Source organism: Mustelus asterias, unplaced genomic scaffold (assembly GCF_964213995.1).
Source record: "Mustelus asterias unplaced genomic scaffold, sMusAst1.hap1.1 HAP1_SCAFFOLD_203, whole genome shotgun sequence".
Lineage (NCBI taxonomy): Eukaryota > Metazoa > Chordata > Chondrichthyes > Carcharhiniformes > Triakidae > Mustelus > Mustelus asterias.
The window spans coordinates 120,943-147,125 of NW_027590193.1; the positions used below are offsets into that span (position 1 = coordinate 120,943).

The 26,183-nt window shown below is 54.8% G+C and overlaps 1 protein-coding gene across 1 annotated transcript in view; it reads left to right on the top strand.

Annotated features, from left to right (window-relative positions):
- Window positions 1-26,183, top strand: part of LOC144485641 (striated muscle-specific serine/threonine-protein kinase-like) — a gene marked incomplete at its 5' end in the record, with an annotated part of 96,608 nt that overhangs the window by 17,747 nt on the left and 52,678 nt on the right. Inside the window, 2 exons of the mRNA XM_078203741.1 lie at window positions 20,273-20,487; window positions 23,115-23,203. Of these exons, the coding sequence (XP_078059867.1) occupies window positions 20,273-20,487; window positions 23,115-23,203 (304 nt within the window). The remainder of the gene's footprint in view (window positions 1-20,272; window positions 20,488-23,114; window positions 23,204-26,183) is intronic.

The following is a 26,183-nucleotide window of genomic DNA, read 5'->3' on the forward strand; positions in this document are numbered from 1 at the left end:
TAAAGAGCTGGAACTTGCTGCCTATGAGGGTGGTGGAAACTGTGATGTTAGTGTGATATGGCTATAGATACATATAATGTTTTGTTATGTTTAAGGGGACTGTTTGCAGAGTCAGCTTTTTTCTGCAGGCAGTCAGTGCATCTGGAAAGCATTTAGAACAGATGCTGGGAGAGCAGGATAATTACTCATATTAGCCATGTTGTGTTTTCTTAGGATAGAGCTTATGGACTCTTGTTTATAGATGGAGATTTCATCTGGGGCTTTGATTAAAGAAATGGAAGGTGGGTTTAGTTCTGCAGGGTCATCTAAAGGTGTGGTTAATGGGAGGAGCTAGGTCTGTAGCAGAGAAACAGCTTTTCAGTTCTGGCTGGGGTTTGTTTGAAGACAGAGTTCTACAAGCTGCGCTGAAACTCATTCTCTCTACACCCATTATAGCAAGTAGATTCATGGTTGTTAACTGTATTTAAAGTGGCACTGTAAGTCTGTAGGAGGAATGTTGCTTATTTGGAACTGAAACTGTGATAAGCTAGAAAGTAAAGTTGTTACCTTTCATGTTTAAATACTGTTCAACTGTTCTTAGTTAAGCTGCTTCATTTGTTAGAGTTATAGTTAAACTGTGTTATTAAATAAAGTTTTTTTTTTACTATAAAAAGATCCCTAATTTGTCAGTGGAATCATTTCTGGAGCGAAGTATCCTAGTATCACATTGATGCCAAATTGGAAAGGATGTTGGGATCGGGTTTGACTTCCGAATGTAACTCGTGGTTCTGTCTAGCAACCTAACAAAGCGGAGACGATGAATGATTTTAAGAAGGTGGTCGCTGGAGTTCTGGGGGGAAATGGATTGTCAGGGCTGTGGGACTGGAGGGGGAGAATGGGACTGGGCTGGATTGTTCTGAGGAGAGCCAACAAAAGCGTGACGGGCCAAATAGGCCTTATTCTGTGCCATAACAACTCTATGACATCGGGTCAGGGCAGCCCTGGGATCATCCTATGCCATCCCCCCCTCTTCCTCTCACCTCTCCAAGGTGTTCAGTGAGGTGCCAGTGGGGAGGCTCATTTGGTTTTGTGGGGGTGGGGGCTGGGGGTCTGGCATTGAGCCTTGGTGGGAGTCACCACGTTGGGCTGAACCCCCCCATCCCCACCCCCCTCCCCCCCGCAACGTTGGTGCGTCATAGCAGCAACTGGGGCATTGCCCCAGTTCACCCAATAGAATAAGAGGCAGCATCAATACTAAAGGAGAGTGGGATGGATTTAAATCATTCAGGTAGGAGGGGGTGAATGAGTACTGGGAATCGAAAACGGGAAGGCTGTTGGGGGAGAGCTCACGGTTAATTCTTAGGCAATTTCTCTCTGGGGATACAAAGAACAAAGAAAATTACAGTACAGGAACAGGCCCTTCGGCCCTCCAAGTCTGCACCGACCATGCTGCCTGACTGAACTAAAACCCCCTACCCTTCCGGGGACCATATCCCTCTGTTCCCTTCCTATTCCTGTATTTGTCAAGACGCCCCTTAAAAGTCACTATCGTATCCGCTTCCACTACCTCCCCCTACAGCGAGTTCCAGGCACCCACCACCCTCTGTGTAAAAAATCTGCCTCGTACATCTCCTTTAAACCTTGCCCCTCGCACCTTAAACCTATGCCCCCTAGTAATTGACTCTTCCACCCTGGGCAAAAGCTTCTGACTATCCACTCTGTCCATGCCTCTCATAATCTTGTAGACTTCTATCAGGTCGCCCCTCAACCTCCGTCGTTCCAGTGAGAACAAACCAAGTTTCTCCAACTCTCCTCACAGCTAATGTCCTCCATACCAGGCAACATCCTGGTAAATCTTTTCTGTAACCTCTCCAAAGCCTCCACATCCTTCTGGTAGTGTGGCGACCAGAATTGAACACTATATTCCAAGTGCAGCTTAACTAAGGTTCTATAAAGCTGCAACATGACTTGTCAATTTTTAAACTCAGTGCCCCGGCCGATGAAGGCAAGCATGCCGTATGCCTTCTTGACTACCTTCTCCACCTGCATTGCCACTTTCAGTGACCTGTGTACCTGTACACCCAGATCCCTCTGCCTATCAATACTCTTAAGGGTTCTGCCATTTACTGTATATTTCCTATCTGTATTAGATCTTCCAAAATGCATTACCTCACTTTTGCCCACATTAAACTCCATCTGCCACCTCCCTGCCCAATTCTCCAACTGGTCTATATCCTGCTGTATCCTCTGATGGTCCTCATCACTATCCGCAAATCCACCAACCTTTGTGCCATCCGCAAACTTACTAATCAAACCAGTTACATTTTCCTCCAAATTATTTATATATATTACAAACAGCAAAGGTCCCAGCACTGATCCCTGAGGAATGCCACTTGTCACAGCCCTCCATTCAGAAACACACCCTTCCACTGCTACCCTCTGTCTTCTTTGACCGAGCCAGTTTGTATCCACCTTGCCAGCTCACCTCTGATCCCGTGCGACTTCACCTTCTGCACCAGTCTGCCATGAGGGACCTTGTCAAAGGCCTTACTGAAGTCCATGTAGGCAACATCCACTGCCCTACCCTCATCAATCATCTTCGTCACTTCCTCGAAAAACTCGATCAAGTTAGTGAGACACAACCACCCCTTCACAAAACCATGTTGCCTCTCGCTAATACGTCCACTTATTTCCAAGTGGGAATAAATCCTGTCTCGAAGAATCCTCTCCAATAATTTCCCTACCACTGATGTAAGGCTCACCGGCCTGTAATTACCTGGATTATACTTGCTACCCTTCTTAAACAAAGGAACAACGTTGGCTGTGGATCTAGGAGATTGTTTTCAGGCCTGCTCGATGGGTTTTGGTTTGGTTGGTGATCTGCAGGATTTGCAGCCTGTGGGGTGGATGGCGATTGAAGGGTTGGGTGGATGTGTTCTCTGACATTTTGACCTCTGCAGGTTCCCGACAGGGTCTCTCGCTGTGATTGGTGCCTGTCTCCATTTGGGTCAGTTAGAACACAGGCTCCCTCATGAGTCGATGGGAGTGGGAATATTTAACCTCTCCGTGGATTCTTTGAGACCATCCCACTGTCCCTCTGGGAATCTCCTGCCGTGACTGACCTCTGGGTTTCCGGGTGTTCCGGGTGTTTGGTGTCAGACATACGAAGAACATGTTCTCGCCGACACCTCAAAGCCCCCGAGATGCCGCACCAGCGAGCGACACATTCACAAGAACCTCCAAATCCAATGGTATAAAAGCCAGTCCGACAGCAGCGACCCACTCTTACACCAAACTGCCCGGCACAGAAACCAAACTGTCCGGCACCAAATCCAAACCGCCCGGCACCGAAACCAATCCGCCCGGCACCAAAACCAAACCGCCCAGCACCGAGACCAAACCGCCCGGCACCAAAACCAAACCGCCCGGCACCGAGACCAAACCGCCCGGCACCGAGACCAAACCGCCCGGCACCGAAACCAAACCGCCCTGCACCAAAACCAAACCACCCGGCACCAAAACCATACCGCCCGGCACCGAGACCAAACTGCCCGGCACCGAGACCAAACAGCCCGGCACCGAGACCAAACCGCCCGGCACCGAGACCAAACAGCCCGGCACCGAGACCAAACCGCCCGGCACCAAACCCAAACCGCACGGCATCAAAACCAAACCGCCCAGCACCGAGACCAAACCGCCCGGCACCGAGACCAAACCGCCCGGCATCAAAACCAAACCGCCCAGCACCGAGACCAAACCGCCCGGCACCGAGTCCAAACCGCCCGGCACGGAAACTAAACTGCCTGGCGCCAAAGCCAAACCGCCCGGCACCAATACCAAACCGCCCGGCACCGAGACCAAACTGCCCGGCACCAAAACCAAACCGCCCGGCACCAAAATCAAACCGCCCGGCACCGAGACCAAACTGCCTGGCACCAAAACCAAACCGTCCGGCACCAAACCCAAACCGCCCGGCACAGAAACCAAACCGCCCGGCACCAAAACCAAACCGCCCGGCACCAAACCCAAACGGCCAGGCACCGAGACCAAACCGCCCGGCACCGAGACCAAACAGCCCGGCACCGAGAACAAACAGCCCGGCACCGAGACCAAACCGCCCGGCACCAAAACCAAACCACCCGGCACCGAGACCAAACCGCCCGGCACCGAGACCAAACCGCTCGGCACCGAAACCAAACTGCCCGGCACCAAAGCCAAACCGTCCGGCACCAAAACCAAACCGCCCGACGCCGAAACCAAATCGCCCGGCGCCGAAACCAAAACCGCTCGGCACCGAACCAAAAGCGCCCGGCATCAAAACTAAACCGCCCGGCACCGAACCAAAACTGCCTGGCATCAAAACAAAACTGCCTGGCATCAAAACCAAACCGCCCGGCACCGAACCCAAACCGCCTGACACCAAAACCAAACCGGCACCAAAACCAAACCGACCGGCGCCAAAATCAAACCGCCCGGCACCAAAACAAACCACCCGGCACCAAAACCAAACCGCCCGGTACCAAAACCAAACTGCCTGGGGCCGTGACCAAACCGCCCGGCACCAAAACAAACCACCCGGCACCAAAACCAAACCACCCGGCACCAAAACCAAACCGCCTGGGGCCGTGACCAAACCGCCCGGCGCCAAAACCAAACCACCTGGCACCAAAACCAAACCGCCCGGCGCCAAAACCAAACCGCCCGGCGCCAAAACCAAACCGCCTGGGGCCGTGACCAAACCGCCCGGCGCCAAAACCAAACCACCTGGCACCAAAACCAAGCCGCCCGGCGCCAAAACCAAACTGCCTGGGGCCGTGACCAAACCGCCCGGCGCCAAAACCAAACCGCCCGGCACCAAAACCAAACCGCCCGGTGCCAAAACCAAACCGCCCGGCACCAAAACCAAACCGCCCGGCACCAAAACCAAAGCGCCCGGCACCAAAACCAAACCGCCCGGCGCCAAAATCAAACCGCCCGGCACCAAAACAAACCACCCGGCACCAAAACCAAACCGGCGCCGAAACCAAACCGCCTGGGGCCGTGACCAAACCGCCCGGCACGGTAGCACAGTGGTTAGCACTGCTGCTTCACAGCTCCAGGGTCCCGGGTTCGATTCCCGGCTCGGGTCACTGTCTGTGTGGAGTTTGCACATTCTCCTCGTGTCTGCGTGGGTTTCCTCCGGGTGCTCCGGTTTCCTCCCACAGTCCAAAGATGTGCGGGTTAGGTTGATTGGCCAGGTTAAAAAAATTGCCCCTTAGAGTCCTGGGATGTGTAGGTTAGACGGATTAGCGGGTAAAATATGTGGGGGTAGGGCCTGGGTGGGATTGTGGTCGGTGCAGACTCGATGGGCCGAATGGCCTCCTTCTGCACTGTAGGGTTTCTATGATTTCTATGATTTCTAAAACAAACCACCCGGCACCAAAACCAAACTGCCCGGTGCCGAAACCAAACCGCCCGGCACCAAAACCAAACCGCCCGGCACCAAAGCCAAACCGTCCGGCACCAAAACCAAACCGCCCGGCACCGAGACCAAAACGGCCTGGCATCGAGACCAAACCGCCCGGCACCGAGACCAAACTGCCCGGCACTAAAACCAAACCGCCTGGCACCGAGACCAAACTGCCCAGCACTAAAACCAAACCGCCTGGCACCGAGACCAAACTGCCCGGCACTAAAACCAAACCGCCCGGCACCGAGACCAAACTGCCCGGCACCAAAACCAAACCGCCCGGCACTGAACCCAAACCGCCCGGTGCCGAAACCAAACTGCCCGACACCGAAACCAAACCGCCCGACACCGAAACCAAACCGCCCGGCACTGAACGCAAACCGCCCGGTGCCGAAACCAAATCGCTCGGCGCCGAAACCAAAACCGCTCGGCACCGAACCAAAAGCGCCCGGCAACAAAACTAAACCGCCCGGCACCGAACCTAAACTGCCCGGCATCAAAACAAAACTGCCTGGCATCAAAACAAAACTGCCTGGCATCAAAACCAAACCGCCCGGCACCGAACCCAAACCGCCTGACACCAAAACCAAACCGGCGCCGAAACCAAAGCGCCCAACACCAAAACCAAACCACCTGGCACCAAAACCAAACCACCCGGCACCAAAACCAAACCACCCGGCACCAAAACCAAACCGCCCGGCACCAAAACCAAACCGCCCGGCACCAAAACCAAACCGCCCGGCATCAAAACCAAACCGCCCGGCACCAAAACCAAACCGCCCGGTGCCAAAACCAAACTGCCCGGCACCAAAACCAAACCGCCCGGCACCAAAGCCAAACCGTCCGGCACCGAGACCAAAACGGCCTGGCATCGAGACCAAACCGCCCGGCACCGAGACCAAACTGCCCGGCACTAAAACCAAACCGCCTGGCACCGAGACCAAACTGCCCAGCACTAAAACCAAACCGCCTGGCACCGAGACCAAACTGCCCGGCACTAAAACCAAACCGCCCGGCACCGAGACCAAACTGCCCGGCACCAAAACCAAACCGCCCGGCACTGAACCCAAACCGCCCGGTGCCGAAACCAAACCGCCCGACACCGAAACCAAACCGCCCGACACCGAAACCAAACCGCCCGGCACTGAACGCAAACCGCCCGGTGCCGAAACCAAATCGCTCGGCGCCGAAACCAAAACCGCTCGGCACCGAACCAAAAGCGCCCGGCAACAAAACTAAACCGCCCGGCACCGAACCAAAACTGCCCGGCATCAAAACAAAACTGCCTGGCATCAAAACAAAACTGCCTGGCATCAAAATCAAACCGCCCGGCACCGAACCCAAACCGCCTGACACCAAAACCAAACCGGCGCCGAAACCAAAGCGCCCAACACCAAAACCAAACCACCTGGCACCAAAACCAAACCACCCGGCACCAAAACCAAACCACCCGGCACCAAAACCAAACCGCCCGGCACCAAAACCAAACCGCCCGGCACCAAAACCAAACCGCCCGGCACCAAACCAAAACGCCCGGCTCCGAGACCAAAATGGCCTGGCACCGAGACCAAACTGCCCGGCACTAAAACCAAACCGCCCGGCACCGAGACCAAACTGCCCGGCACTAAAACCAAACCGCCCGGCACCGAGACCAAACTGCCCGGCACCAAAACCAAACCGCCCGGTGCCGAAACCAAACAGCCTGACACCGAAACCAAACCGCCCGACACCGAAACCAAATCGCCCGGCACTGAACCCAAACCGCCCGGTGCCGAAACCAAATCGCCCGGCGCCGAAACCAAAACCGCTCGGCACCGAACCAAAACTGCCTGGCATCAAAACAAAACTGCCTGGCATCAAAACAAAACTGCCTGGCATCAAAACCAAACCGCCCGGCACCGAACCCAAACCGCCTGACTCCAAAACCAAACCGGCGCCGAAACCAAAGCGCCCAACACCAAAACCAAACCGCCCGGCACCAAAACCAAACCGCCCGGCGCCGTAACCAAACCGCCCGGCACCAAAAACAAACCGCCCGGCACCAAAACCAAACCGCCCGGCACCAAAACCAAACCGCCCAGCACCAAAACCAAACTGCCCGGTGCCAAAACCAAACCGTCCGGCACCAAAACAAACCACCCGGCACCAAAACCAAACCGCCTGGGGCCGTGACCAAACCGCCCGGCGCCAAAACCAAACCACCTGGCACCAAAACCAAACCGCCTGACACCAAAACCAAACCGCCCGGCACCAAAACAAACCACCCGGCACCAAAACCAAACCGCCCGGTACCAAAACCAAACTGCCTGGGGCCGTGACCAAACCGCCCGGCACCAAAACAAACCACCCGGCACCAAAACCAAACCACCCGGCACCAAAACCAAACCGCCTGGGGCCGTGACCAAACCGCCCGGCGCCAAAACCAAACCACCTGGCACCAAAACCAAACCGCCCGGCGCCAAAACCAAACCGCCCGGCGCCAAAACCAAACCGCCTGGGGCCGTGACCAAACCGCCCGGCGCCAAAACCAAACCACCTGGCACCAAAACCAAGCCGCCCGGCGCCAAAACCAAACTGCCTGGGGCCGTGACCAAACCGCCCGGCGCCAAAACCAAACCGCCCGGCACCAAAACCAAACCGCCCGGTGCCAAAACCAAACCGCCCGGCACCAAAACCAAACCGCCCGGCACCAAAACCAAAGCGCCCGGCACCAAAACCAAACCGCCCGGCGCCAAAATCAAACCGCCCGGCACCAAAACAAACCACCCGGCACCAAAACCAAACCGGCGCCGAAACCAAACCGCCTGGGGCCGTGACCAAACCGCCCGGCACGGTAGCACAGTGGTTAGCACTGCTGCTTCACAGCTCCAGGGTCCCGGGTTCGATTCCCGGCTCGGGTCACTGTCTGTGTGGAGTTTGCACATTCTCCTCGTGTCTGCGTGGGTTTCCTCCGGGTGCTCCGGTTTCCTCCCACAGTCCAAAGATGTGCGGGTTAGGTTGATTGGCCAGGTTAAAAAAATTGCCCCTTAGAGTCCTGGGATGTGTAGGTTAGACGGATTAGCGGGTAAAATATGTGGGGGTAGGGCCTGGGTGGGATTGTGGTCGGTGCAGACTCGATGGGCCGAATGGCCTCCTTCTGCACTGTAGGGTTTCTATGATTTCTATGATTTCTAAAACAAACCACCCGGCACCAAAACCAAACTGCCCGGTGCCGAAACCAAACCGCCCGGCACCAAAACCAAACCGCCCGGCACCAAAGCCAAACCGTCCGGCACCAAAACCAAACCGCCCGGCACCGAGACCAAAACGGCCTGGCATCGAGACCAAACCGCCCGGCACCGAGACCAAACTGCCCGGCACTAAAACCAAACCGCCTGGCACCGAGACCAAACTGCCCAGCACTAAAACCAAACCGCCTGGCACCGAGACCAAACTGCCCGGCACTAAAACCAAACCGCCCGGCACCGAGACCAAACTGCCCGGCACCAAAACCAAACCGCCCGGCACTGAACCCAAACCGCCCGGTGCCGAAACCAAACTGCCCGACACCGAAACCAAACCGCCCGACACCGAAACCAAACCGCCCGGCACTGAACGCAAACCGCCCGGTGCCGAAACCAAATCGCTCGGCGCCGAAACCAAAACCGCTCGGCACCGAACCAAAAGCGCCCGGCAACAAAACTAAACCGCCCGGCACCGAACCAAAACTGCCCGGCATCAAAACAAAACTGCCTGGCATCAAAACAAAACTGCCTGGCATCAAAACCAAACCGCCCGGCACCGAACCCAAACCGCCTGACACCAAAACCAAACCGGCGCCGAAACCAAAGCGCCCAACACCAAAACCAAACCACCTGGCACCAAAACCAAACCACCCGGCACCAAAACCAAACCACCCGGCACCAAAACCAAACCGCCCGGCACCAAAACCAAACCGCCCGGCACCAAAACCAAACCGCCCGGCATCAAAACCAAACCGCCCGGCACCAAAACCAAACCGCCCGGTGCCAAAACCAAACTGCCCGGCACCAAAACCAAACCGCCCGGCACCAAAGCCAAACCGTCCGGCACCGAGACCAAAACGGCCTGGCATCGAGACCAAACCGCCCGGCACCGAGACCAAACTGCCCGGCACTAAAACCAAACCGCCTGGCACCGAGACCAAACTGCCCGGCACTAAAACCAAACCGCCCGGCACCGAGACCAAACTGCCCGGCACCAAAACCAAACCGCCCGGCACCAAAGCCAAACCGTCCGGCACCGAGACCAAAACGGCCTGGCATCGAGACCAAACCGCCTGGCACCGAGACCAAACTGCCCAGCACTAAAACCAAACCGCCTGGCACCGAGACCAAACTGCCCGGCACTAAAACCAAACCGCCCGGCACCGAGACCAAACTGCCCGGCACCAAAACCAAACCGCCCGGCACTGAACCCAAACCGCCCGGTGCCGAAACCAAACCGCCCGACACCGAAACCAAACCGCCCGACACCGAAACCAAACCGCCCGGCACTGAACGCAAACCGCCCGGTGCCGAAACCAAATCGCTCGGCGCCGAAACCAAAACCGCTCGGCACCGAACCAAAACTGCCCGGCATCAAAACAAAACTGCCTGGCATCAAAACAAAACTGCCTGGCATCAAAATCAAACCGCCCGGCACCGAACCCAAACCGCCTGACACCAAAACCAAACCGGCGCCGAAACCAAAGCGCCCAACACCAAAACCAAACCACCTGGCACCAAAACCAAACCACCCGGCACCAAAACCAAACCACCCGGCACCAAAACCAAACCGCCCGGCACCAAAACCAAACCGCCCGGCACCAAAACCAAACCGCCCGGCACCAAACCAAAACGCCCGGCTCCGAGACCAAAATGGCCTGGCACCGAGACCAAACTGCCCGGCACTAAAACCAAACCGCCCGGCACCGAGACCAAACTGCCCGGCACTAAAACCAAACCGCCCGGCACCGAGACCAAACTGCCCGGCACCAAAACCAAACCGCCCGGTGCCGAAACCAAACAGCCTGACACCGAAACCAAACCGCCCGACACCGAAACCAAATCGCCCGGCACTGAACCCAAACCGCCCGGTGCCGAAACCAAATCGCCCGGCGCCGAAACCAAAACCGCTCGGCACCGAACCAAAACTGCCTGGCATCAAAACAAAACTGCCTGGCATCAAAACAAAACTGCCTGGCATCAAAACCAAACCGCCCGGCACCGAACCCAAACCGCCTGACTCCAAAACCAAACCGGCGCCGAAACCAAAGCGCCCAACACCAAAACCAAACCGCCCGGCACCAAAACCAAACCGCCCGGCGCCGTAACCAAACCGCCCGGCACCAAAAACAAACCGCCCGGCACCAAAACCAAACCGCCCGGCACCAAAACCAAACCGCCCAGCACCAAAACCAAACTGCCCGGTGCCAAAACCAAACCGTCCGGCACCAAAACAAACCACCCGGCACCAAAACCAAACCGCCTGGGGCCGTGACCAAACCGCCCGGCGCCAAAACCAAACCACCTGGCACCAAAACCAAACCGCCCGGCGCCAAAACCAAACCGCCCGGCGCCAAAACCAAACCGCCTGGGGCCGTGACCAAACCGCCCGGCGCCAAAACCAAACCACCCGGCAACAAAACCAAACCGCCCGGCGCCAAAACCAAACCGCCCGGCACCAAAACCAAACCGCCCGGCGCCAAAACCAAACCGCCTGGGGCCGTGACCAAACCGCCCGGTGCCAAAACCAAACCACTTGGCACCAAAACCAAGCCGCCCGGCGCCAAAACCAAACCGCCTGGGGCCGTGACCAAACCGCCCGGCGCCAAAACCAAACCGCCCGGCACCAAAACCAAACCGCCCGGTGCCAAAACCAAACCGCCCGGCACCAAAACCAAACCACCCGGCACCAAAACCAAACCGCCCGGTGCCGAAACCAAACCGCCTGGCACCAGAACCAAACCGCCCGGCACCAAAACCAAACCGCCCGGCACCAAAACCAAACCGCCCGGCACCAAAACCAAACCGTCCGGCACTGACACCAAACCGCCCGACACTGACACCAAACCGCCCGACACCAAAACTAAACCGCCCAGTGCCAAGGTGCTCAGGTTGAACACACAAACATCTGGCGGAGAGGTGAGAATGCCGCCCCCCACCCCCGCTTCCCCCTCCCGCTCCACCAGCCCTGGGTGAAGGTGGGCCCCTCCCACCCGCCCCCCTCGGAGTGAGTGTGGTGCGTTTCCAGAATCCTGGGTCAGAAATGAGGCTGAATGTTTCTGTTTGTTTACAGCCAGTTACACAGAAAGCTGTTCCCACAACAGCCAGGGAAAGATCCCTGAAGATTCTGTCCATCGGACAGTTGTGTTTATAGAATGATCTGTTCCAGCAGGCCTCAATTCCCCGGTCACTCCTTCCTCCCCCCGGCCCCCCCCGCTCCCTCCGCCACCCCCGCCCCCTCCGCCAGCTCCAGCTTCACTCTCTGGGGAGACAGATTCTACGCTGGTGACTGTGGTTGTATTTGGAGCTAAATTTGGCTCTGAAATGCCAAGCATTCCGACAATGACACATCCACAGTGTCTCCTGCACTCCCTCACAGGCTGCCTGTCAGCCGGGGGTGGTGTGGGGGTGAGGGGAGGCCGGGGGTGAGGGAGGTTCCTCAGCAGCCTCAAGACCCTCCCGCCCCGCTGCCCCTCCGTGCCAGACCCAGTCCAGCTCCCAAAATAAAGAGGAGGTCCCTCTCCCTTTGAGAGGGGGGTTCAAACCCCCGGCCTGTCACTCTGATCTACACGTCCTTGCTCCACTATTTTCGTCCTGATGTTTGGAACGGCCGCAGTCGCTTCTTGGAAAAGTTAAACATTTGGAAAAGGAGTTTTCGTTTTCCTTCGTCATCGGAGAGTGACAGCTCCGGTTTGGGAAGGGAGGGGGGGGGGGGCGGCTGGCACTGGGATGGTCTCCCACTGTTCCCGAGGGTCTGTGCCGGGGGTTTAAGTGGCCTGTCCACACTGCCCCGTTCCAGCATTCTGTTTGTGAGTTAATTCCAGAGAGATGAGAGGTCAGGACTGGCACCGACTCCGTCCTCCCTCGTCCCAGGACTGGTAAGAGCCGTGCCGCAGAGTTTGGCCGGGGGTGGGGGGGGGGGGGGGGGTTTATTACAGAATAATGAGGGAATTTTGGTAGTGGGTGTGAGGTTTGCTCTGCATCACGACAGTTGTTGGCACAGTGGTTAGCACTGCTGCCTCGCGGCACCAGGGACCCGGGTTCGATTCCGGCCTCGGGTCACTGTCTGTGTGGAGTTTGCACATTCTCCCCGTGTCTGCGTGGGTTTCCTCCGGGTGCTCCGGTTTCCTCCCACAGTCCAAAGATATGCGGGTTAGCTGGATTGGCTAGGCTGAATTGTCCCTTAGTGTCAGGGGGACTAGCAGAGTAAATGTATGGGGTTACGGGGATTCGGCCAGGGTGGGATTGTGGTCGGTGCAGACTCGATGGGCCGAATGGTCTCCTTCTGCACTGTAGGGATCCTATAATAACTTGACCTCTGTTAAAAAGGATTCTTCAAGCCTGCCGCTTTAGGTTCCGGTCTGAACACCGATTTCTTTAGCTCAGTGACAGTTCTTGTCCAACAATCTTCCTGTGAAGAGGCTTGTATCGGATTAATAACTTTCGGGGGCTATAGAAATGTATGTTGTTGTTCTTGTTGAGGACGTTTCAATGGCTGTGAAATTCTTCGGGACATTGAGGCTGCGGAAGGCGCTACAGCAACGCAAGGTCTTCCTCACACATTCACGCTTGCAGCGAGATATTCCGTTTTAAAATCACGTGTTGTGCGTGTCGCTGGCAAGGCCGATGTTTATTGGCCATCCCGGGCGGGTTAGCGTTGAAAGGGGAGAGGCTTGCATGCAGATTATTGTAATGGTCGATTCTGTCTCCACTGGGAGTCCCCTCACCTGCTGCGCTGGTCCAATACCCTGGACAAAAGCCCCCCCCCCATCAACCTGGCCCAAAACACAGCCCCAAATGCAGTCCCATCCCAAAACACAACCCCTCCGCAGAACACAGCCCCTACCCCAAAACACAGCGCCTCCCCAAAACACAGACCCTCCCGTAAAACACAGCCCCTCCCGCAAAACACAGCCCCTCCCGCAAAACACAGCCCCTCCCGCAAAACACAGCCCCTCCCGCAAAACACAGTTCTTCCCCAAAACACAGCCCCTCCCCAGAAAAAAAACAGCCCCACCTCCAAAACACAGACCATACTGCAAGGCACAGCCCCTCCCCCAAAATACAGCCCCTCCCCCAAAAACACAGCCCCTCCCCCAAAAACACAGCCCCTCCCGCAAAACACAGCTCCTCCCGTATCAAATTCTCCCAAAACATAGCCCCTCACCCAAAATACAGCCTCTCCCCAAAACACAGCCCCTCCCCCAAAACACACCCCCTCCCTCAAAACACAGCCCCTCCCCAAAACACAGCCCCTCCCCAAAACACAGCCCCCTCCCCAAAACGCAGCCCCTCCCCAAAACGCAGCCCCTCCCCAAAACACAGCCCCTCCCTCAAAACACAGCCCCTCCCCAAAATACAGCCGTTCCCCCAAAACACAGCCCCTCCTCAAAACGCAGCCCCTCCCCAAAACGCAACCCCTCCCCCAAAACACAGCCCCTCCCTCAAAAAACAGCCCATCCCCCAAAACACAGCCGCTCCCCCAAATCACAGCCCCCGCAAAACACAGCCACACCCCCAAAACACAGCCACACCCCCAAGACACAGCCACACCACCAAAACACAGTACACACCCCCAAAACACAGCCACACCCTCAAAATACAGCCCCTCCCCAAAACACACACCCTCCCCAAATCACAGCCCCTCCCCAAATCACAGCCCCTCCCCAAAACACAGCCCCTCCCCAAAACACAGACACACCCCCAAAACACAGACACACCCCCAAAACACAGCCACACCCCCAGGACACAGCCACACCCCCAAGGCACAGCCACACCCCCAAGACACAGCCACACCTCCAAAACACTGCCCCTCCCTCAAAACACAGCCCCTCCCTCAAAAGACAGCCACACCCCCAAAAGACAGCCACACCCCCAAAAGACAGCCACACTCCCAATACACAGCCACACCCCCAATACACAGCCACACCCCCAAAACACAGCCACACCCCCAAAACACAGCCACACCCTCAAAACACAGCCACACCCTCAAAACACAGCCCCACCCCAAAACACAGACCCTCCTCCTCCATAACACAGCCCTGCCCCAAAATACAGCCCCCCTAAAGAAAGCTGCTCCCTAAAGCACAGCCCCGCAGCGAAACACAGCCTCTCCGCCATCAAACTGCCCCAAAATATAATCCCTCCCCAAAACACAGCCCTGCACAAAAACACAGCCTCTCCTCAAAACACAACCCCTCCGTGAAAACACAGCCACTCCCCATAACAAGCCCCCTCAAAGCAAACCCCTCCTCAAAGTACAGTCCTGCAGCAAAACACAGTCCCTCCACAAAAGACAACCCCAAAAACACAGCCCCTCCCCAAAACACAGCCCCTCCTCAAAGCACAAACCCTCCCCGACAACACAGCCCCTTCCCCAAAACACAGCCCCACCCAAAAACACAGCCCCTCCCTCAAAACACAGCCCCTCCCTCAAAACACTGCCCCTCCCTCAAAACACAGCCCCTCCCCAAAGCACAGCCTCTCCTCAAAACACACCTCCCACAACAAATTCCCGCAAAACACAGCCCAAACCCCAAAACACAGCCCCTCCCCCAAAACACAGACACACCCCCAAAACACAGAGACACCCACAAAACACAGCCCCTCCCCAAATCACAGACCCTCCCCAAAACACAGCATATCCCAAAAACACAGCAGCTCCCCAAAACACAGCCCCTCCCCAAAACACAGCCCCTCCCCAAAACACAGCCCCTCCCCAAAACACAGCCTCTGCCCAAATCACAGCCCCTCCACAAATCACAGCCCCTCCCCAAAACGTAGCCACTACGCCAAAACACAGTCCCTCCGCAAAACACAACCCTACCCCAAAAACACAGTCCCTCCCCCGTAAACACAGCCCTCCCCCGAAAACGCAGCCCCTCCCCTGAAAACGCAGCCCCTCCCCCAAAAACGCAGCCGCTCCCCCGAAAACGCAGCCCGTCCCCTGAAAATGCAGCCCCTCCTGCAAAACAGAGCCCCTCCTGCAAAACACAGCCCCTCCCGCAAAACACAGCCCCTCCCGCAAAACACAGCCCCTCCCGCAAAACACAGTCCCTCCCCCAAAACACAGCTCCACCCCAAAAACACAGTCCCCCCCCGTAAACACAGCCCTCCCCCAAAAACACAGCCCCTCCCCTGAAAACGCAGCACCTCCCCTGAAACCACAGCCCCTCCCCTCAAAACGCAGCCCCTCCCCTCAAAATGCAGCCCCTCCTGCAAAACAATGCCCCTCCCACAAAACACAGCCCCTCCCGCAAAAAACAGCCCCTCCCGCAAAACACACCCCCTCCCGCATCAAATTCTCCCAAAACACAGCCCCTCCTGCAACAGATTATCCAAAACATAGCCCCAGCCCAAAACACAGTCCTGCCCCAAAACAAAGCCCATTCCCACAAAACACAGCCCCATCCATGTCTCACAAATTTGATTGAGTTTTTTGAAGGGGTAACCAAGAAGGTAGATGAGGGCAGTGCAGTTGATGTTATCTACATGGACTTTAGCAAGGCCTTTGACAAGGTACCGCATGCTAGGTTGTTGCATGAGGTTAAATCTCACGGGATCCAGGGTGAGGTAGCCAACTGGATACAACAGTGGCTTGATGACAGAAGACAGAGGGTGGTTGTAGAGGGTTGATTTTCAAACTAGAGGCCTATGGGATCAGTGCTGGGTCCACTGTTATTTGTCATTTATATTAATGATTTGGATGAGAATATAGGAGGCATGATTAGTAAGTTTGCAGATGACACTAAGATTGGTGGCATAGCGGACAGTGAAGAAAGTTATCTAGGATTGCAACGGGATCTTGATCAATTGGGCCAGTGGGCTGATGAATGGCAGATGGAGTTTAATTTAGACAAATGCGAGATGATGCATTTTGGTAGATTGAACCAGAGCAGGACTTACTCAGTTAATGGTAGGGCATTGGGGAGAGTTACAGAACAAAGAGATCGAGGGGCACATGTTCATAGCTCCTTGAAAGTGGAGTCACAGGTGGACAGAGTGGTGAAGAAGACATTCGGCATGCTTGGTTTCATTGGTCAGAACATTAAATACAGGAGTTGGGACGTCTTGTTGAAGTTGTACAAGACATTGGTGAGGCCACACTTGGAATACTGTGTACAGTTCTGGTCAGCCTATTATAGAAAGGATATTACTAAACTAGAAAGAGTGCAGAAAAGATTTACTAGGATGCTACTGGGACTTGATGGATTGAGTTATAAGGAGAGGCTGGATAGACTGGGACTTTTTTCTCTGGAGCGTAGGAGGCTGAGGGGTGACCTTATAGAGATCTATAAAATAATGAGGGGCACAGATCAGCCAGATAGTCAATATCTTTTCCCAAAGGTAGGGGAGTCTAAAATGAGAGGGCATAGGTTTAAGGCGAGAGGGGAGAGATACAAAAGTGTCCAGAGGGGCAATTTTTTCACCCTGAGGGTGGTCAGTGTCTGGAACAAGCTGTCAGAGGTAGTAGTAGAGGCGGGTACAATTCTGTCTTTTCAAAAGCATTTAGACAGTTACATGGGTAAGATGGGTATAGAGGGATATGGGCCAAACGCGGGCAATTGGGACCAGCTTAGGGGTTTAAAAAAGGAGCGGCATGGACAAGTTGGGCCGAAGGGCCTGTTTCCATGCTGTAAACCTCATGACCCCATAAACACAGCTCCTCCTCCATAACAGGGACCCTCCATAAATACAGGAACACCTGCAAAACACAGCCCTGCCCCAAAACACTGCCTCTTCCCACTACACAGCACCCTAAAACAGCCCCTCCCCAAAACACAGCACCACCCACAATACACAGCCCCTCCTGCAAAACACAGCCCTCCCCAAAACACAGCCCCTCCTCAAAGCACAATCCCTCCCACATCACATTCCTCCAAAACACAACCCTTCCCCAAAACACAGCCCCTCCCCAAAAAACAACCCCTTCCCCAAAACACAGCTCCTTCCCCAAAACACAGCCCTGCCCCCAAAATGGAGCCCCACCCCTCAAACACAGCCCCTCCCCAAAACACAGCCCCTCCCCAAAACACAGCCTCTCCCCAAAACACAGCCCCTCCTCAAAACACAGACCCTCCCCAAACCACAGACCCTCCCAAAACCACAGCCCCTCCCCAAAACACAGCCCCTCCCCAAAACACAGCCCCTCCCCAAAACACGGCCCTCCCCAAAACACGGCCCCTCCCCAAAACACAGCCCCTCCCCAAAACACAGCCCACCCACTAAACACAGCCCACCCACAAAACACAGTCCTTTCCCCAAAACACAGCCACTCCCAATGCACAACCCCACCTCAATACAGAGCCACACCCACAAAACACACAGCCACCCTCAAAACCCAGGCCCACCCAAAACCACAGCTCCACACCAAAATACAGCCACTCTCCCAAAACACAGCCCATCAAATTCCCCCAAAACACAGCCCCTCCACCAAGCACAGCCCATCCCCTCAAAACACAGTCACTCATAAAAACACAGCCCATCCACTCAAAACACAGCCCTTTCCCCAAAACACAGCCCACCCTCAAAACACAACCACTCCCCAAAACACAGCCCCTCCCGAAAACGCAACCACTCCCCAAAACACAGCCCCTCCCGAAAATACAGCTTCTCCCCAGATCACAGTCCCTCCCCAAAGCACAGTCCTTCTCCAAAACACAGCCTCTCCCCAAGCACAACCCCACCTCAATACACACCCACAAAACACATACCCACCCTCAAAACAAAGCCCTTCCTCCAAAACACAGGCCCACCCCCAAACCACAGCCCCTGCCCAAAACACGACCCCATCAAATTCCCCCAAAACACAGCCACTCCCCAAAACACAGCACCTCCCCCAAAATACAGACCCACCCCCAAAACATTTAGGAACTTATCATCTTCTAATAGAGTTAGACAGGGTAGCTTCAGAAAGAATGTTCCCAATGGTGGGGGAGTCCAGAACTAGGGGTCATAGTTTGAGGATAAGGAGTAAACCTTTCAGAACTGAGGTGAGGAGAAATTTATTCGACTGCAGAACGCAGTCAAGGCCAAAACATTGTCTGATTTCACGAAGAAATTAGATATCGCTCTTGGGGCTAAAGGGATCCAGGGATATGGGGGGAAGGGGGGAATCAGGATATTGAATTCGATGATCAGCCATGATCAGAATGAATGGTGACACAGGCTCGAAGGGCCGAATGGCCTCCTCCTGCTTCTATCTGTTTTGGGCTCCCCTACAAGTGAACTTGTTTTTATGTCAACCCTTCAAATCTTTCATCATAGTAAAGACTTGTTAACAGTAAGAAGTCTCTCAACACCAGGTTAAAGTCCAACAGGTTTATTTGGTAGCAAACACCATAAGCTTTCGGAGCACTGCTCCTTCGTCAGATGGAGTGGAAATGTGCTCTCAAACAGTGCAAACAGACACAAAATCAAGTTACAGAATATTGATTAGAATGCGAATCCCTACAACCAGCCAGGTCTTAAAGGTACAGACAATGTGAGTGGAGGGAGCATTAAACACAGGTTAAAGAGATGTGTATTGTCTCCAGACAGAACAGCTAGTGAGATTCTACAAGCCCAGGAGGCAAGCTGTGGGGGTTACTGATAATGTGACATAAATCCAACATCCCGGTTTAGGCCGTCCTCATGTGTGCGGAACTTGGCTATCAGTTTCTGCTCAGCGACTCTGCGCTGTCGTGTGTCGTGAAGGCCGCCTTGGAAAACGCTTACCTGAAGATCCAAGGCTGAATGCCCGTGACTGCTGAAGTGCTCCCCCACAGGAAGAGAACAGTCTTGCCTGGTGATTGTCGAGCGGTGTTCATTCATCCGTTGTCGTAGCAGGAAAGGACGCTGCAGGAAAGGATGTCCCGAGGCGTGGTACATTGGGGAAACCATGCAGACGCTACAGCAACGGATGAATGAACACCGCTCGACAATCACCAGGCAAGACTATTCTCTTCCAGTGGGGGAGCACTTCAGCAGTCACGGGCATTCAGCCTTGGATCTTCAGGTAAGCGTTCTCCAAGGCGGCCTTCACGACACACGACAGCGCAGAGTCGCTGAGCAGAAATTGATAGCCAAGTTCCGCACACATGAGGACGGCCTAAACCGGGATGTTGGATTTATGTCACATTATCAGTAACCCCCACAGCTTGCCTCCTGGACTTGTAGAATCTCACTAGCTGTTCTGTCTGGAGACAATACACATCTCTTTAACCTGTGTTTAAGGCTCCCTCCACCCACATTGTCTGTATCTTTAAGACCTGGCTGGCTGTAGGGATTCACATTCTAATCAGTATTCTGTAACTTGATTTTGTGTCTCTGTGCCCTGTTTGAGAGCAGATTTCCACTCCATCTGACGAAGGAGCAGCGCTCCGAAAGCTTATGGTATTTGCTACCAAATAAACCTGTTGGACTTTAACCTGGTGTTGTGAGACTTCTTACCGTGTTCACCCCAGTCCAACGCCGGCATCTCCACATAAAGACTTGTTAAAGCAGTAGTGACCAGTTGTGACCCATGCTTAGAAGTGGCACTGACCTTACCAAGGTCTGATTGGAGAGATGGAAGTGTGTTGGTCCTGCTGGGGATTTGGCCTTAACTGAACGCGGCTTCTCTCTCTCTGTGACGACACAGACTCGACTGCCGATCGGAGGTCCCTGCCCATCCCCACTGAGCTCTACAGTCCCATCACATCGGACGAGGAATATCTCAGTCCCCTGGAGGAACCTGTCGACTTGACCTACAAAGGGAAACAGGCGCTGAGGCTGCCAGAGATCTGTGAGCAGCAGAGTGTGTACGAGCCTCAGAGCGTCATCGAGACACACTTCAAAGCTCCACCGAGCTTCCAGGTAAGCCCGGACTGAATATCCTGAACTCCTTGTGGAAAATACCATGATTAGGAACTTTCTTCATTCACACTCACAACACTCCGACGGTTAGTCCCAATCCCCAGTACAGCACTCCTCCAGAGGTCCCCGGTATCACAGATGTTAGTCTCCAGCCAATTCGATTCTCTCCGCGTGATATCAACCAAACGTTTGGAGGCACTGACGGTGGCACGGCGGGTTAGCACCGCTGCCCCACAGCGCCAGGGACCCGGGTTCGATTCCCGGCTTGGGTCACTGTCTGTGTGGGAGTCTGCACATTCTCCCCGTGTCTGCGTGGGTTTCCTCCCACAGTCCGAAATTCTGTGGAAGGAAACCGGAGCACCTGGTTAGGGTGCATTGGCCGTGCTAAATTCTCCCTCAGTGTTACCCGAACAGGTGCTGGAGTGTGGCGACTAGGGGATTTTTACAGTAACTTCATTGCACTGTTAATATAAGCCTTACTTGTGACACTAATAAATAAACTTTACTTTGGATACTGCAAAGGCAATGGGCTCTGATAACATTCCGGCAATTGTACTGAAGACTTTTGCTCCAGAACTTGCCGCTCCCCTAGCCAAGCTCTTCCAGTACATAAGAACATAAGAACATAAGAAATAGGAGCAGGAGTAGGCCATCTCGCCCCTCGAGCCTGCCCCGCCATTCAATAAGATCATGGCTGATCTGACGTGGATCAGTACCACTTACAGTACAGTTACAACACTGGCATCTACCCAACAATGTGGAAAATTGCCCGGGTATGTCCTGTACACAAAAAGCAGGACAAATCCAACCTGGCCAATTATTGCCCAATCAGTCTGCTCTCAATCATCAGTGACGCCCAGTTTGGGTTTCGCCAGGGTCACTCAGCTCCTGACCTCATTGCAGCCTTGCTTCAAACATGGACAAAAGAGCTGAATTCCAGAGGTGAGGTGAGAGTGACAGCCCTTGACATAAAGACAACATTCGACCGAGTGTGGCATCAAGGAGCCCCAGAGAAACTGGAATCAATGGGTATCAGGGGGCAAACTCTCCACTGGTTGGAGTCACACCCGGCACAAAGGAAGATGGTTGTGGTGATTGGAGGTCAATCATCTCCGTTCCAGGACATCTCTGCAGGAGTTCCTCAGGAGTGTCCTCGACCCAACCATCTTCAGCTGCTTCATCAATGACCTTTCCTCCGTCATAAGGTCTGAAGTGGGGATGTTCGCTGATGATTGCACAATGTTCAGCACCATTCGTCACTCCTCAGATACTGAAGCAGTCCATGTTCAAATGCAGCAAAACCTGGGCAATGTCCAAGCTTGAGCTGACAAGTGGCAAGTAACATTCATGCCACACAAATGCCAGGCAATGACCATCTCCAATAAGAGAGCATTTAACCATCACCCTTTGACATTCAATGGCATTACCCTCACTGAATCCCCCACTGTCAACATCCTGGTGCTACCATTGACCAGGAACTGAACTGGACGAGCCATATATGGCTACAAGAGCAGGTCCAAGGCTGTAAATCCTCTGGAAAGTAACTCACCTCTTGACTCCCCAAAGCCTGTCCATCATCTACAAGGCACGCGTCAGGAGTGTGATGGAATACTCCCCACTTGCCTGGTTGAGTGTGGCTCCAACAACACTCAAAAAACTCAACACCATCCAGGACAAAGCAGCCCACTTGATTGGCACCACATCCACAAACACTCACTCCCTCCACCACCGACGCTCAGTAGCAGCAGTGTGTACCATCTACAAGATACATTGCAGCAACTCACCAAGGTTCCTTAAGCAGCACCTTCCAAACCCACAAGCTCAACCATCTAGAAGGACAAGGGCAGCAGATACCTGGGAACACCCCCAGAAACTTAGAAACCCTACAGCACAGAAAGAGGCCATTCGGCCCATCGAGTCTGCACCGACCACAATCCCACCCAGGCCCTACCCCCATATCCTGACATATTTTACCCACTAATCCCTCTAACCTACGCATCCCAGGACACTAAGGGCAATTTTAGCATGGCCAATCAACCTAACCCGCACATCTTTGGACTGTGGGAGGAAACCGGAGCACCCGGAGGAAACCCACGCAGACACGAGGAGAATGTGCAAACTCCACACAGACAGTGACCCAAGCCGGGAATCGAACCCAGGTCCCTGGAGCTGTGAAGCAGCAGTGCTAACCACCGTGCTACCGTGCCGCCCAGCTGGAGGTTCCCCTCCAAGCCACTCACCACCCTGACTTGGAAATATATCGACATTCCTTCACTGTCGCTGGGGTCAAAATCCTTGAACTTCCTCCCTAACAGCACTGTGGGTGTACCTACACCTCAGGGACTGCAGCGGTTCAGGAAGGCAGCTCACCACCACCTTCTCAAGGGGGGATTAGGGTTGGGTAATAAATGCTGGCCGAGCCAGCGACACCCACATCCTGTAAACAAAGGATAATTCTCCCTCTGAGGGTAACGCACCTCGCCCTCTGTCTCGGTCTCTCAGTGATGACAGTGAATGGTTTATTTCCGAATGGTAAGGGTTTGGGAGTTAATCAGTTTGCCTCCCTCACAGCCGCGGTTTGGTTCCTCGCTGACGATTGTTGACTGGTGCCTGTTGTGTTTTTCTAGGTGCCTCTGAGTGACCAAGTTGCAGTGGAGGGTCAGAACATCAGTTTAACTGTGTGCGTGCTGGGGGAACCAAAGCCCATCATCTACTGGTGAGTGCGGAGCGCGCGATTCACTTCTGTCCAGCCTCGCTTTCCGTCTTACTGTTCCTCGTTCTGTGACTTGATGTTTTGACCTCTTCCTGCCCCGAGTGAGCACAGATCTGCAGATAGACACAAACTGAAGCACATTCGCAAACGCTGTGATTCAGTGACCGGGATTTTACCGGAATTTTATTCTCAGGACGGAATTCTCCATTGGCCTCAGGCGGGATTTTACGATCTTGCCCGAGTGAGGTCGGTCGTAAAATCCCACTCAGTGCGTCCGATCTTGCTGCACTTAACGCCAACTCAATCCAACTTCACAGCAACAAAGATAAACCCCTGAACTCCCCATTCCCAGAAATAGTCCCCCGTTCTGAAATATTTGGGGTCATAATTCCTCTCCCTCCCTCTCCCACCCTGACACAGGATAAACGACACAGAGTCAGGCCATTCAGCCCAACCAGTCCCTGCTGGTGTTTTTCCTCCTCTAAATCCATCATCGTAACCCTCTATTCCCTTCACCTTCCTGTGTTTGGCTAACTGCTCCTTCAGTGTATTGATACAATTCACTTCAAACACTCCCTGTGGGAGCGAGCCCCACATTCTCCCCACTCCCCGTGGGAGCGAGCCCCACATTCTCCCCACTCCCTGTGGGAGCGAGCCCCACATTCTCCCCACTCCCTGTGGGAGCGAGTTCCACATTCTCCCCACTCCCTGTGGGAGCGAGTTCCACATTCTCCCCACTCCCTGTGGGAGCGAGTCCCACATTCTCCCCACTCCCTGTGGGAGTGAGTCCCACATTCTCCCCACTCCCCGTGGGAGCGAGCCCCACATTCTCCCCACTCCCTGTGGGAGCGAGTCCCACATTCTCCCCACTCCCTGTGGGAGCGAGTCCCACATTCTCCCCACTCCCTGTGGGAGTGAGTCCCACATTCTCCCCACTCCCCGTGGGAGCGAGCCCCACATTCTCCCCATTCCCCGTGGGAGTGAGCCCCACATTCTCCCCATTCCCTGTGGGAGTGAGCCCCACATTCTCCCCACTCCCTGTGGGAGCGAGTTCCACACTCTCCCCACTCCCTGTGGGAGCGAGTTCCACATTCTCCCCACTCCCTGTGGGAGCGAGCCCCACACTCTCCCCACTCCCTGTGGGAGCGAGTTCCACATTCTCCCCACTCCCTGTGGGAGCGAGTTCCACATTCTCCCCACTCCCTGTGGGAGCGAGCCCCACACTCTCCCCACTCCCTGTGGGAGCGAGTTCCACATTCTCCCCACTCCCTGTGGGAGCGAGTTCCACATTCTCCCCACTCCCCGTGGGAGCGAGTTCCACACTCTCCCCACTCCCTGTGGGAGCGAGCCCCACACTCTCCCCACTCCCTGGGTAAGGATGTTTCTCCTGAATTCCCGGCTGGATTTCTCAGTGACTCTCTGATATCGACGGTCTCCGGCTTTGCTCCTTCCCACAAGGGGAAACATTCCAGAATTGTCAAGACCTCCATCGGGGACCCTCTTGGTTGCCTTTTCCCAAGCGGGGGGCCCAGCTGATGTGTAACACACACACATTTCTGATATCATCCTTGTAAATCTCTCCACCCTGTCCAGCGCCACTGTTTCCTTTCTGTGAAGATGTTGCACTGATGATAAGCAATGGGATTTTTTTTAGAAAAGCATTCAGGATATATGGGCACCAGCGGCAGGGCCCTTAGTTACTGCCCTTAGCCAATTGTCCTTGAACTGAGTGTGGTCATTTCAGAGGGCAGTTACCCACATTGCTGTGGCTCTGGAGTCACGTGTAGGCCAGACTGGGTAAGGACAGAAGATTTCCTTCGTGAAAGGGAGATTAGTGATGGGTTTTTCCAACAATCGACAATGGTTTCATGATCATCAATAGATTCTTAATTCCAGAGTTTTTTTAAAATTGAATTCAAATTCCACCAGAATATTATTGCAATTTATCAGAAAACATAAAATTGGATTGTAAAAGCTTCGATCAGTATGTAAAAAGGACGAATTTGGCGAAGACAAATATGGGTCCATTACAGGCAAAGCCAGGAGAAATCACAATGGGGAACAGAGAAATGGCAGAAAAGCTAAAGGATCACTTTGGGTGGGATTTTACAGCCTGCCTTAGGCAAGATCGTAAAATCCTCCCCGAGGCCAACGGAGATTTCTGTTCTGGGACCCTCGCCCGCCCTGATTCTGGGGCGAGCGAGGTGGTAGGGGTTCGGCCTTTGTGTCTGTCTTTACTCAGGATGATACAGGAAATCTACCAGATTTAGAGATCCAGGGGACTCGGGAGAATTGCTGGGAGATCTACCACCGACCCCGCCCCCCCACCCCCCGCCCCCCCCCGCCCCCCAGCTCCCCCACATAGCATCGCCTCCCCACAGACATCACCTCCCCCAGTTCTCAGTGTGGTCAAGGCTCGACCACACTGAGAACGGGGGAGTGCGGGTGGGGGAGATGAGGGAGTGGGGGTGGGGGAGATGGGGGTTGGGGGTGGGGGAGATGGGGGTTGGGGGTGGGGGAGATGGGGGTTGGGGGTGGGGGAGATGGGGGTTGGGGGTGGGGGAGATGGGGAATTTCCGCTCCCACTTTATTGATCTGGGATCAGCCATGGGAATGGAAAATGCCAAGGTAACAACTCACACTGGGAACATCAGAATCCCCAATAGAATAATGTGAGTTATACCATCTCTCCAACGACGGGTACCCAGTAGGCAGACCTGCCAGAGGACCTGAGGTGAGTGCATCAGTCGGGGGGTGGAGGGGGGGGGGGGGGGGGGTGAGGAAGGACCTTGGCACGGCCGCCTGGCAGTGCCTGAGGGGGAGGGATTGTTGTGTGGGGGGGCTGGTGTTGCTCGGGGGAGGGTGCTCTGGGGGGAATGAGCATGGGGCTGTTCTGCAGAGGGGGCTGTTGCTGCATGGGGAGGGGGTGTGTGTCTGGGGGGGGCTGCTTGAGGGGGGCATTCAGAGGAGGTGTCTTGGGTAG